Genomic DNA, 14,993 nt, shown 5'->3' with positions numbered 1-14,993 from the left:
TTGTGTTGAACAATCACATTTACTTGAGAAAAATAAAATAACATATTTCATATTTGGCTGTAAAGATTGAAAAGCTACAAAGACCAGAAAATAATTTAGAATATATACAAATCAGCTCACAATCACAAAATTCCACACCTGTAAAACATTATCATTCAAACAGAGCAAAAAAGAAAAGATTAAAACTAATAAGACTAATTGTTACTGTTTGTTTAGTTAGACAACCCTTGTGCCCTACGTTCACACATCTGATAATTTCACTCTGAACCAGACCAGAACCAGAAAGATGAGCAAAGAAACTGTAAAGATATTCTCTTGGCTGCATTAGCAGGGTTGTGGTGGGGACATAAAATGTCATGTCCGGTTATAAGTGAAATGGATGAAACACTCTTTTTAAGCCTGCCTAAAACTGATCAGCTAAGAAATCTAGAAAGGGAACATGTTGTGTTAATTTTGAATTAACTCCCAGTCACACTTAAATTAATTTGCACATGAACAAAATGAGCAGCAAGAAACAGTGACAGCCCTGAAGATAAAACCACTTTGGAATTTAGAGAATAGAAATTAAGGCCTCGAGGGAAAAAGCCAGAAACTTGCATATAACCTTCGTCTTCCTGTCTCAATGCATCTGTCTGCCAGACTGCCTGTTATTCTGCCTCTCTGCTGATAGTTAAAGACACACACAGCCCCTGAGAGAGGTTAGTGTCATCCTGATGCTAACCTGTAACCCTAGGCAACAGGGCAGAACAGCACTCTACAGTCATTGCATCTTACAGATAAACTGCAAACTTAATGATTGTTATTTACATTTTATGATTATTTAGGTAATATAAAAGCTTATACTGTGTGTAGTGTGTAGGTGTCCTGTTTTGAATACAAAATTGTGCTGTCCTACAGTGGACATCACACAGATTGCTCGACAGCTAGCCACTAGTGCTCATTACACACACTTTCAGTTCACACACTGCTTTTTCTTTGATCACTGATTGATTAAAACCCATTCTCATCCAGATCCATCAGTAGGAATCCGCATTATGTTCTTGCCTTGTTTACAGATATCCCAGGATTTGTTAGGATCCTGTGACATACTATGTTGAATTTAGGTCCCAACAAGAGAAGGTGAAAGTCGTGTTGACCTGGCAGCATCCAAGGCAAGCGTGCCCCAGCACTGCTAAAGGGTGGCAAGTACTCTTAAGAAGGAGATGATGAGGACACAAAATGACTGTCCAACACCAAAAACTAGAGCTTCCAGAGAGATCATCCTCTTTCCTGCTGCCTTGTATACACCTGCTATTGCTGCACCTTAGACAAAGATGACAAAACAACAAATAAGTATTAAACTTCATTTAGATTAATCTGTTATTTTATAAGATTGCAATAATTTAATAAAACAGAAAAACAGAGGTGAGTTAAGTAACAAACAAACAAATAAATAGAGGATTAGGCTATGTATTCTTTGCCAAACTGTTTTCCAGCTATAACATCAAAGTTCACTAACATTTGAAAATGTATGGGACTGGTGAAATAATAAAAAAACAAAATACACCAATCAAATGTTCTTTCTCTATGTGTAAGATTTCTTCACCTGAGCTTGATAGCTTTGCAAAGCTGCTATTCTTTATGAGAGGTAGGCTCTAAAGAGTGAGCATTTCACTCACATATGTGTGAGTGAACAACACTTAACAGATAATATGTAAGCAGATAATATGTGCTAAACCAATGTACAATCCAAAAAATAAAATCATGTGCACCATTTACTAAATTAAGTTCATAGATTACAACAATTAGATCACAACTTACAGTGTGCATACATTACTTTAGTTTTTGCTCTTAATGTATTGCCTTTTATACCGTATATTTTGGATAAAATATATACGCTAATATATATGATTTGGATAAAAAGTGTCTGCAAAATGACTAAACGTTATATCTATAGATATCCAACAGCTGGGTCCAGCTGGGACCAAGTCATTATAAAGACATTCATATTATTATCCATGGAGAAATAAACTGAGACTGAGACTTACTGGTGAGGACCCCTCCACAAACTGGTCCCACAATGCCCATGAGGACAATGGCGATGGGCATGAACCGGGCCATCTTGTGCTGGCGCAGCATGGCAAGGGAGAGTAAAGCTGCAGGCAGGTGGAAGACCAGAGAGGAGACTGCAGCCCACAGAAACACTCCATACCACATCTCTGAACAAAAACATAATCACACAGTCACACTTCACTTGATAGGAATCAAAGTACAAATTGTGCACAGTTCTACAGTGAACTGGAACAATTTAACTAGTTCATACAATTACTGCTCAGTGTGATCCTAGCTTTCTGACTACTCCCCCTCACTTCAATGAAAAACAAAGTTTTTACAAATGTAGAAGTGACAAATGTTTAATAACTTATCGGAGACTCATAAAACAATGTATATTTTGTACAGGTGTTTTTGCAACTCATACACTGTGGCATTCACACTTTAACCTAACTGAATACATCTGTTAAATTTTTAAATGCTGTGAGAGTTGTGGTTAAAGAACTGAATTGGGGACTCGATTCCAAGAGTACTACAGCACAGGCCCAAAGCAATGTCAAGTCCCACACTCTGGCCTTCAGAGTCCTACACAATTAATGATTATCATCAGTCAAGAATAAGTAAGTAATCCACTGTTAGGCATTAGCTGCACCAAATGGGGTCTGTGTTAGAGCCCTGAGCAGGTAATGGACACAGCAGCTGTATTCTTAAATAATAGGCAGAAATAGGCCTGTGGTATTTCCAGGCTTACTGTATAAATAATTCAATAAAACACTAGCACAGACTAATTTCAGCAAGTGACACATTTCAGGAAAAACAACTGTATGTTTTGACCTCGACAGAGCCACTAGAAACTGGACAATACATGCTTTACAACAGCAGCACTACTTCATGCATCTGTGTCTACGCGGTATCTTTGTTAACCATAAACTAAACACGTAAATACGCATCCGTAAAATGTTATCTTCCACTGAAAAGACTATTTCATTTACTTTATAAAGTAAAATATCTAGACAGCAGCTTGGCGATCAAATTTCGGTTTAGCTCAACTTGTTGCTAACTCCCCAAGTAAAAACAACGAATCCACCAACGCTGCCTTACATAGACATCACGTTACTCTATATAGGGTAATAAGATGATACAGTACAATCTCGTTCAACGTAATATGCAAGATCATAGTTAAAATGGTAAATAGTAGTCCATATTCATCACTGGGGACAAGTAGAACAGTAGAAAAGAAGAAAGTAAACTGTGCTAGCTGTTCGAAAAGCAGCGTTGACTGCTAACCTTAGTTAACCTACACAAACAAGGCTAAAGCGTCCAGCTAACTACTACACTGAAGTTAACGTTACAAGGACATATTTCACTAGAACTGGGTGCATTACCATTTTTAGTTTTCATTAACATAAACGCACGCAAGACTTCGCATGATATTCATCTCCACTATTTAATATTTCCGTATTTCCTTACTGGTACGTAGTCAGTATTACTTAGCAAGCAAGCTACGGAAAATCTACCCACCTGAGAAGTCGCTGAGAGATGTGTCGTTGCCTCGGTTTGTACCATTTTTTCTCGGCACTAAATTTAAACCGAGTATTTGCTGGACAAAACCTATCTCGCTATACCTTTCCTGCATGTCTCACACTGATATTAGAAACGACATGAGTAAAAGACGTGTAAAACCATCAGGACTGATGTTGACGCTAGACTAGCTAGCTAGCTAGCTAACTAACTAGCATCAGGCTAACTGTCAACACAACTTGTTTGACGTCATGACATAGATATCGCCCCGACTTTTGTCTGTCAGGCTGTAGCGCTATCGCTCTGGGCACTAGCCGTACAAGTGCAAAATAAACACTCCAGTGGAGTACATATCATTGCAATCGAAATCTACTTACAATCTCCCCGTAATGAGGAAATGTGAGAGACTTAAGTTGGGTAAGTGAAGATGGCGAAACCTGGTGGCCAGACCATTGATGTAATAACACCAGGAGGTGGTAATCATGCACTCAGAAAGTAGCAATCAGAAAGTAATCTGTGTTCAACAGGCGTATTATATCTGTTTTTAAATAGTGTGGCATAATCTAGGGAGGCTAACTTTACACATACGTGATGTAAACCATTTCCCCCTTGGGATTAATAAAGTTATTTGTATCTTGAATCTCTAATTTTGTAATAAGTCTTGTAGGAACAGCGATACCATAACATGTGATGTGTTGAATGTAGTAGGCCTACACACATAGCCCAACCACAAAACAACTTCAAGTATAGGATGTATAACAAGATTACGAGAAAAAAAATCTGATTATTAATAGCATATACACTTTCTTTATTAAATTAAATTTAGGTAAAAAAAAAAAAAACACATAAAACAAAGTCAGTTTTAAAGCTAGTATTGCTATTGCAGAAAAGTTGTCTACAAAAATAAATGAATGTATCCTTGTACTTTTATTAGGCTATTCAGTTTTTGGCTCCAAAAAAGATGTAAATTTACTGTGTGATGGTGGTGTAGTTTGATGGATGAAATCTTTGGTTGCAGATAACTTTAAGATGTGATAAAATAACATCAAACAATTATTATAATTATTTAGGATTAATAGCAATGTTATATTACAATATGAATTCATCATAAGACTAGTAGTAGGCCTTCTTTATTATCAGCCCACTTCTTAAAAAACAGACGTGTTTTAAACATACATACATCCCTACACTCATGCATCCTCACACTCACATTTAACCCCTCTCTATGAGAATACTGCTGTTCAAAGACTGTGAGTGGTTACAACTGGTTACAATAAACTACTGTGTGTTGTATTCTTATTCTCTTAATTCTCTTTTTTAAAATTTCTACCTATTTATTTATTTATTTGCAATGTCAGTAGCTGACATGGCAATGTCAAAAACAATATTTGTTTCAGCCTGTTTTTTTTTTTATAAATAATTTAATTATCGTACAGACTTCTTTTGAATTTTGAGACTGTGTGGATAAAAGAATGACCTGAACTGAAGCTCCAGCACTGTGTTTAGTAGACAATCTACCCTATTATCTTAACTAATACACAAAGGTGGTTGGTAAACTACATTTCCTCAGATATTTTACAATTTTAAGTTACTTTACTAGAGTATTTTGGTTGTTACTTTTTACTCCACTGCAGTTCAAAAATACATATTCTAATTTACTCAATTACATTTAGTTTAGTTATTAGTTACAGGCCTGTGATAAGATAAGATAAATGTTTATGGATCCCGCAGTGGGGAAATTCAATTGTTACGACAGCTCCAAGACAATAGTAAGGTGCAGAAGAATGAAAATAGAAAAGTGTGCAAGACATGTGCAAAAATGAAACATATCACAAATTCACAATTATTTACAATAATAATTGTTAAATAAAATAGACTGGTGATCTGTTCAGGCTGCTAAAAACCCTAAGGTTCAACATGTACATTAAGGGCAATAATAAATGCACAATTAACCTGGGAATCTTTGTCACTACAAATGTCCTTTTTACTTATTGGAGTACATCTTCCAAAGCTGCATTTTATGATAAATTGTACAACTTGCTCAAGGCATATTGTATAATAATTAATCATTTTACAGTTACAAATATAACATATAATAATGAAATTGTAAATCTAAACCTGAAGATGTTAATTAGCCATGAGTATTGCCTTTTTTCTATTTTTTAATAAATGTTCAGATGAGTATTTTCATGCTGTTTTACCTGGATGAATAATCCTGCTGAGTGTGGTATCTATACAGTACCCTGTACCATGGGTTCCCTAGTGTCACACATTGTAGCCAACCTATATATGGAAGACGTAGAGAAGAAAGTTGTCAACTCCTTCCCGGGGATGACACCTACCCACGGGTTCAGATAGTTATATATGGAAGACGTAGAGAAGAAAGTTGTCAACTCCTTCCCGGGGATGACACCTACCCACGGGTTCAGATAGTTATATATGGAAGACGTAGAGAAGAAAGTTGTCAACTCCTTCCCGGGGATGACACCTACCCACGGGTTCAGATAGTTATATATGGAAGACGTAGAGAAGAAAGTTGTCAACTCCTTCCCGGGGATGACACCTACCCACGGGTTCAGATAGGCAAATGAGCTTTACAGGAAACCCACCCACACTGAGCAGCACCTTTTGTTTGACTCATATATATATATATGTGTGTGTGTGTGTGTGTGTGTGTTCTAAAAATCCGCTTCAGCTTCAACCCCAGCCACGTAAGGGATGGCCACCTTTCCTGATGACTCCTAGCTTATGTTGTATTGGGTGATATGAGTCAAACAAAAGGTGCTGCTCAGTGTGGGTGGGTTTCCTTGCCCCTCTCCCATAAAGCTTTGATTGGTGAAGGACCTGGGTAACAGTTGTTGTATGTACAGTCTCTCCTATCTCAGTTGCTGAAGCTCTCTCAGAGTACTCATCAGTATGTTAGTGGCCTCTCTCACTAGTCTCCTTCTTGCATGGTCACTCAGTTTGTGTAGATGTCCTGTTCTAGGCAGATTTAGGTGTGTTCCATATTCCTTCCATTTCTTGATGATAGATTTCACTGAACTCCAGGGGATGTTCAGTGCCTTGGAGATTTTTTTTCAATTACCTGTTCTCTGAGTTGCTGGGAGTGTTCTTTTGTCTTCATGGTGTAATGGTAGTCAGAAATACTTAATAACCAGTGACTGGACCTTCTAGACACAAGTGTCTTTATACTGCAATCAGCACCAAATTTTTGGACCTCAGTCATTTTAAAGGGGGTGAATATTAAAGCAAACACTGATTTCACCTTACATATTTTTATTTAATTGACACTACTTTGTAGAAACCCGTTTTTACTTTGAGATTAATGACATATTTTTCAGAATTTTTTTTTGTCAAGATTGCCAACTTTCATTGACAATGATTAATTTATTCTGCCAATATAAGGATGAAACATTCATGGGGATGAATATTTTTCATAGGCACTGTATATCTGTATAGAGACTACATTACTCTCTATACTGCTGACTACACATACACTGCTCAAAAGAACTTCTGGGATATTGATCTGGTCAGTTAAGTAGCAGAGGGTGTGTGTTAATCAATTTCAGCTGCTTTGGCATTGGTGAAATTAACAACAGGTGCATTAAAGCGACAATGATAAGATAACCCCAGAAACACCAATGGTTTTACATGTGGAGGCCACTAACATTTCCCTGTTTTTTCACTAGTTGTCAGTGTTACTAATAGTAGGTGAGGTGATACCTGGAGCCTACAGAGGTGGCACAGGCAGTCAAACTCCTCCAGGATGCCACATCAATATGTACCATTGCCAGAAAGTTTGCTGACAGACTGTCTGACCCTACGTTGGCACATTGGGTCCTGAACTCTATCCTTCAGTTCATTAGGATCATGCCACAACATTGCTAGGCATGCATACAAACACATGGGGACTATACAGACTACTAAGTACCATTCTGAATTGCGGCAATAAAATAGACCAACCTGCTGCATAATATTTTCACATATTTTCATTTCCATTTTTTTACGAAACACATTATTCAGTCCATATCAGTAAACATATCCAGTATGATTTTTTTTTCGTTCAGATCTGACGTTTTCGAAGGGTTCCTTTATTTATTTATGTATTTATTTTTTAGAAGTGTATATAGACTTTTTACTACTTGTTGATGTTTTCATTACATATTTATCAACCACATAAACAATAGTAATGAGTACTGAATACTGTATATGTAGGCTGGCTGTGAATTTGAAAGTTCCGACCGGAAGTTGTGTTATTAGGAAAGTGCTTGACGCTAATTGAGCGAACGCTGTGCTTCTCAAACCAAGAGAGCTGTACACTGAGGTAACCTAGTGGGTCTGCTTTACTTGAAAGGACACTGTGATCAACAACAGCAGTGATGGAGTGAGACTAGAGCTGGGCTCCATACAAACAATATTTACCGCTTCTCTCTCTCTCTCTCTCTCTCTCTCTCTCTAAGTGCCTCTTACTTGGATAAAGAACAAAGTTGAGTCCGCTTCACGAGGAGAGGAGCCAGAACACCGCAGCAAAAATGTACGTGTTCTCATTTTTAAAAATGTAAATAGCTGTTCATATATCGAACTTTTTATGTTGTTGTTCATCTTGTTAAATCTTTGGTTGGGGGCTTTTGTAGCTCAGGACATCCTCTCTGTCTGCTGCAGTCTTGTCCTGTCACTCGACCACCTCCAGTCCACTTCTCTGCTCTAACCTGTGGCTAAACCGCATTCACAAACCTTTCAATTCTACAAGACTTGTAGCTTAAGCTCCAGTCAAGTGGTTTTATCTTGTTGCTGTTCTTATAAAGCATTCCAAAATGGTCTTACAAGAAATACGTACTGTAGCCTAACAACTTTGAACATCCGTAACAACTAGATACTATGTGATTAAAGTGTCTGTTTCGTTAAGTTGAATATAGAAACGCCTAAATTCGATGAATTGCGCATCGTTGTTATCAGGTGCTGGCTGGATTTGAATGTGCTAACGTCAGCGTTGTCACAGTCACACACACACCTTGTTGAATCTTTGCTGCGTTACTGAATGTAGAAAAAGTATGTGTGTTACTATGTCATGGATCATGTTACTATATGTTAGACGTGCTGCAATTGTACAGCTTGTCAGCCTAAGCAGGACAAAGCTTAGTGAGACTTTACTCACTCACACACACACACACACACACACACACACACACACACACACACACACACAAACTCAATTATTATTAATGCCCATCAAATAAACAGCAGCACTGTTACTGTACTTCTTCCTATGTTCCGTGACTTCTGTAAAATCTGGAATGTGACTTAAAGTCTGAGCTTGTAAGACTAGTTAGGGTAGGTTTCTCCTTAGATAGTGGATTTGCCTTACTAGAAAAGAGTCTTCTGCTTATGTGTGCCTCACACACTGTACTAAGGGGCTGATGAATACTATCATCATATTCTATATCATCATTATTTCAGTAAAAATGTGAACCGACTGAACCAGATCCACATTGCAAACACAGATGGTGAATTGATGATTTAACAGTTTCGCCTAAACCAGGTTCTCAAATATGAGAACTTGCTGCAGTTTCCTTGTTTTATTCACATATTTAACATGTTTATGTTTGTGTTTTGGACTGTTGGCTAGAATCTTGACATTAGTCATAAAAACTCAATTCTTTAGACTAAATACTTGATTAATTTAATAACCGAAATAATTTATTTATTGTCTCATCTGTTTCATAGGATATGTGATAAGCTACAGTATCTGTCTTCTGAATGGAGTGACAGCATTCTTTACATGACTTTGACATGCAGCGCATACTACGTTATTAGTACTTTGACTGCAGCAACAAGGACATTGTCCTTACTGAGTGTGTTCCAAAGGAGAAGGTCACTGGATCCAAATGTTGCTCTAATAGGTGACAAAAACAAACTTGTTCAGTGTGACTGTGGGAATGATACTGTGAAACCACAAACACATTCTGTCTGTATGTTGCTCTCAGAGCCAAATGAACAATAAGTCCATTGTGCTGTTGCAGCACTCTAACTGTTCGAAGACCTAATTCAGCTAATGATCAGGCCTGAGCTTTGAAACAGATACTGAGCCAAGGGCAGACTCCGTACTGTACTCACTCTTCTGGTTCTTTGTTGTATTTATTCATAGAGGTATACATAGAGGTCTTTCTGCTTAATAGTAGTAGTTTGACATGAATTATACAAATGTTACATTTAGGTGTTTTGTTGTTGTCTGTTTGTTTTTTGTTGCTGTAATGCAACAAAAAATGTTGACAAGATAAAAATCTCAAAAGTCATCCATGACATATCCCCCAGGTTACCACGTAAGTCAGGGTGATCACGTGCAGACAATTGTACCTTCAGTCAGGAGTCCAAATGTGTGACATCCAGCTGTTCAAGTGTTGTTTCATGTACTGGCGAGACAATGAATGAAGTATAAGCAGGAAATTCATTTGAAGGGATAAGGTGTGTGTTTAAAATGCTTATCAGACAACAAAAACACAGCACAGTGTTTTTTTAAATCGTGACAGACAGGATTGTAAACTTTGAACTTTTATTATTGCAGCTACTGTTTCATTTTTGGTTGAAAAGTACAGAAAACACTAGAAATACAGCATTCATGACACAGAAATCGTTGAGAAACAGAAATCCTTGGGAAATGTGCACCTGCATGTGTGCAATTGACCAAAACAGTGTCCTTGTTGCAGAAAAAACTGAACCAGGTCCAATTGCTGTGTTGCTTCCCAAATCACCCTGTGATGCAGGTCTAAGCTGTGCTAAATGTGCTTCCCCACTGAGATGAATGAAAAGAAGAGTGGCAGTCTGAACTGTGAATGTGTGTAATGCGTGCGCATGTGTGTGTTAAGAGGCAGTAAACCAGCTCTGAGACCCAAAAAATCAGCATGCATTCTGTTTTAGGACAGTCATAGTCCTCTCTCTCAGACACACAATTGGTCCTTTGAAGTTAATGACTTCCTCTGGTGGCGTGGACTTCCTTAAAGAACTGGACAAACAAATAAACACATCCCTATCATTAGCATATACATATTTATATAATCCAGTGCACATACAGTACATGTGCCAGTTAAGAAAATTAAAGGAATAGTTTGACTTTTTGAAGCTGGTATTAGTACAACATTGAGAAGCTTATATATCACTTCATAAGCTGCGAAAGACAATGCATCAGATTTCACAGTGACTACGCTATGCCAAAATGTACATTCCTTATTCTATGCAAAATGCACAGCCCCAAATGAAACTTCAGCAGTAAGCACTAAATCGAGTGAGTGATTTGTACTTTACAGCTTCAATTCAATAGCTGGAATATTTTTGCAGTTTGTGGTTTTGGGACACAAACAACTTGTTCAGACTATGTTGTATGATTATATGTGTGTGTGTGTGTGTGTGTGAGTCGCTCCGAGTCTAACCTGCTTTCATCCTGACCCCATTGGTGTGTTCCTGTAGTAAGGCATACTGTAGAATGTGGTTTGTGTTTATATTTAACCATGTTGTGTAAAAGAAACAAATGTGGGTAAAGTTTTTCTTGAGCTATCCCGAGAAGACTAACTTATGGCTAATAGCTGTCAAAAACGGACAGAAATACTGCTGTTGCAATCAAATATTTACTGTGAAAAAAAAGATTGATGCTGCAGCATAACTACATCCAACAGCTGACAAGGATGTAAATCCAGAGAATCATCTGCTCCCTGTTCTTCTTATCAATCAAAGGGTGTGCAAAATATTATGTAAAATATTGTAGCCAAAATGCCACAATGGTTGTATTATCCTTAGGTAACAGGGCCTATAGTGTACCAACAACATATTTCTTTCAACTCTGAAAATACAAATGTTAGTGTATGCCAATAGACAGTGGAACACTGTTAATGTGTTTTCATTTTAATTAACTTGAGTATTCTGGCTTATACATGTCTCCTCCCCCAAGCAATGTAAAATCCTGACACATTAAGTAGAAGACAACTGTTACATCACAGCATAGACTTTTACTGGTACTGGTACTTACTAATATTGTAATAATGTTTCAGGTGAGATTACATGTTTCTTGTGTTACTCTTAATTTAACAGGAAAAACGTAATTAAGATTTCAAATCTCACGTAACAGTGTCCTTGCCAAGACAGGCAGTAACACAAAGTTTCACACAACATAAACAAATACATACAACTATATCACCCAAGTACTCAATAATAATAATACAAGTATTTCGGTATGTAAATGGTCAGGTAATCTTACATATTAGCTATTTGAATAGCAGTGGTGAACATTGTGGTGATTCAGTGTTTGTCAGTTACATAGTCATCAGCCATAAGTACACATGGGTGGAAACGTAACAAATCTGAATCACTACTTATTATCATCAAAACTCAGAGTTCTACCCAACATGACCTCTACATTATGTCAAACATTGTGCGTGTGTCCTTGCAGTGGACAGAGTGACTCATGCCTTGCCTTTTGCTAATAACAGTGCTGCTGCAGTAATCATATATTGCATTTACTAGAACTGCTAATTAGCCCTTTGCTGGCCTCCTGTTTGTTCCTTTTTCCACGTGTAACTGCAGAGGAAAGTTTGGTCATTAGTGGGTTCATTGCTGTTATTTTCAGCCGTTGTTCCAGGCTGCTCTCACTCCTGAAAGACTTTTGTTTTGAAAAGCAAGTACAGGAAATATTAACATTAACATAAACTTTTCATGACACAAGCTGCACTCATTCTCTTAAGAAGCATGTTCACAGTGGTATCAGTGGTTTCTATGTGTAACACCACAGTTTCTATATTTCCCAGTACTAGTTCAGGATTTTTTTGTGACCCTGGAATATGTCAAAGTGATGCAAATATCTTTCTCCCATGTCTACCTCCTCACCTTGTGTTGTCTGTACATGCAGATGGTTCAGGTTAGAGAGATTACAAGAGGATTACCTACTAGGCATTTGTAGGTAAGACCAAAGCTCTCATAACAGATAGAGAAAGAGTATATGGTATATGCAACAAGTACACCCTTTATTTCTTTATGTGTGTATCGTGAATTACAATTATAATTAAAGTGTTTTTAATAGCAATTTATCAAATGGTTTCTTTTCTCCTTCAGTAAATGCCTTTGAGGTGGTGAGGTGAATAGTACACTATGCAATATAATGTATTCTGTCTGGTTTAATCACCAGATACACTGCCTGACATGTAGAGGTAAATAAGCAAATAGGTAAGAGTCTCCCATTGGATAATAACTGTACAGATAATTATTTTTCAGCTGGCAACAAGTTATTTAACCCTAACCGATGCAGTGAGTAGCTCCTCATTTCTTAAACAACCATGTTGGAAGACACATCCTGTAGTCCTCCGACATGGTTGGTCTTCTGTTTCAGAAGGGTTTTCTATGCATCATCAGTGCTATGTGCCCTAAAGAATGAGGTCAGCTGACTACTTGAATATACTGAATGACCAGGTTATTCCATCAATGGATTTGTTTTCTTCCCTGATGACATGGGCATATTCCATGATGGATTGTGAAAGAGTGGTAAACCCATTGAGAATCTTTGAGATGTACTTGAGAAGACTTTGAGCAGCAGTCCAACTTGCCCATTATCAATACAAGATCTTAACAAAAAATGAATACAACTCTGGACAGGAATAAATGTGACATTTCAGAAGCTTATTGAAACGATTCCAAAGTGAATGTGTACTGTAATCAAAGCTATAAGCGGTCCAACAAAATATTAGAGCGTGTGACTCAGACAGGCAGTGTATGTTAAGGTGGTCATGGTGAAGCAGAGACATGACCAACTCTAGGGCCTTTTACTATGTGGTTCTTTGAGGTAGCACCAATGCTGCACCAGCACAGAAGTCTGATGTAAAATAATGAGAAAGACTGTGTGATCTAACTATGTGCCTGTGGCCTTTACATGGTTGAGAAATAAAGTGCACACGCTTGATACTGAAATGGTGCTAATGCCATGTGATATTGGTAGTATTACTTTAAAGAATGTGAAGAAGAATCTTCAAGAGTAGTGATTTTAAATCAAAACACAGGTGAACAACCAAGGGGTTGACAAATGAAAGGTTTCGGGACAAAACCTTTCCTGGAACAATTGCACTATGTAGAGAATCTTGATGACTTAAGATGTAGCTCAAATTATCATAGTGCCTATGTACAGCTTTGCAGAGCTGCTACCATGGCACTGTGTAATAGCACAGTGACCAAAACCAAACCAAACCAACCCAACCAAAGCTGATGTAACCACTAACAATGAGTCACAAAGATTAAACCATCAGCCTAGCATCTGCTCTGTGTCTTTTTTCCTGCCCATGCAGCAGCTTAACCTTCAAGGGTTTTGCATGAAGGGTTAACCTAATGACACAGTTTCCTTGAGCACCCAGCCAGCTCGCTGCCCCAAAGGGATACAGTCGCAGACATAGTTACACACACTAATCATTCAGCAGATGTTTATGTATTATATATATATATATATATATATATATATATATATATATATATATATATATATATATTAAAAACACAATATTGAATACATCCTAGAAACATTCAATCTTTAAGATGCCTCATATTAGGTGAGAAGTAAAACTGTTACTTTTGATACAATGTCAACTTAGACAGAGTGGACTTCAAACCTAACATTTGTATTATTCGTACATGTTATTTTCAGTAGAATTATGTATGACTCTGAACCATATTAGACAGGCTAGAAACTAGTAATTAGCTTGCACTCCAGTGACAGTTAAGCTGCTTATGAGCCAGCTGGAGATTAACCAGAAAGTCCCCACTTCACAGGGGTCCACACACACACACACACACACACACACACACACACACACACACACGCACTTGCTTAGCCATAGATTGGTGATAATAGAAAGAATTACTGACGATTGGGGACACCACTTTCTGAATGGTATAGAAAGATGATGCCATCACCATTACATTACAAATTACACCCACATAAAGAAAATCACTTCATATTTAGGATATGTAAACGTTTGTAAAATTATTTGTACCATTTGAAATTATATAAGCAGACTGGGGACAAGTATTATACATACATTTAAGGACTTAAGTGAGCTCTTCATGTTCTTCAATTAACCATTAAAGGCTCTGCATTTTATCTACAATGTTCAGTTCAATTTAGCGATTTAAAGATGGCCTTCTGTCTGTAAAAGGAGAACCATTATGGCAAGAGCTCTTTAAGTCCTATATACATTTTGTTATAGGGACTTAGAGAAACAAGGAATTTGGTTGTTTCATTCTGGCATACAACAAACATATTGTTTTTTTTATACAGTGCATTTAGAAATTGTTCAGACCCTTTCACTTTTCAGTTTCAAGTGATATGGACTGGATAATGTGTTAGTAATGAAAGGATACCACATCATTTGGAATGACAATTATCAATCTACAGAGGGCTGAATTCAAACACACCC

At 37.4% G+C, this 14,993-nt stretch overlaps 2 protein-coding genes across 2 annotated transcripts in view; one reads left to right on the top strand and one right to left on the bottom strand.

Annotated features, from left to right (window-relative positions):
- tmem170a (transmembrane protein 170A) lies at positions 1-3,953 on the bottom strand. Its single transcript, XM_026366560.1, has 3 exons — positions 3,553-3,953; positions 2,028-2,198; positions 1-1,302 (listed from the first exon to the last, which is right to left on the bottom strand). The coding sequence occupies exons 1-3, from the start codon at positions 3,665-3,667 to the stop codon at positions 1,172-1,174; spliced, it is 417 nt and encodes a 138-aa protein (XP_026222345.1). The 5' UTR covers positions 3,668-3,953; the 3' UTR covers positions 1-1,171.
- A 4,053-nt stretch (positions 3,954-8,006) lies between these two features.
- Positions 8,007-14,993, top strand: part of ripor1 (RHO family interacting cell polarization regulator 1) — a 49,568-nt gene continuing 42,581 nt past the window's right edge. The window contains exon 1 of the mRNA XM_026365537.1: positions 8,007-8,086. The gene's annotated coding sequence lies outside the window, so the exon portion shown is untranslated. The remainder of the gene's footprint in view (positions 8,087-14,993) is intronic.

This window comes from Anabas testudineus, chromosome 6 (assembly GCF_900324465.2).
Source record: "Anabas testudineus chromosome 6, fAnaTes1.2, whole genome shotgun sequence".
Lineage (NCBI taxonomy): Eukaryota > Metazoa > Chordata > Actinopteri > Anabantiformes > Anabantidae > Anabas > Anabas testudineus.
The sequence above is the reverse complement of the archived record's forward strand: the minus strand, read 5'-3'. Positions and strand labels throughout refer to the sequence as shown.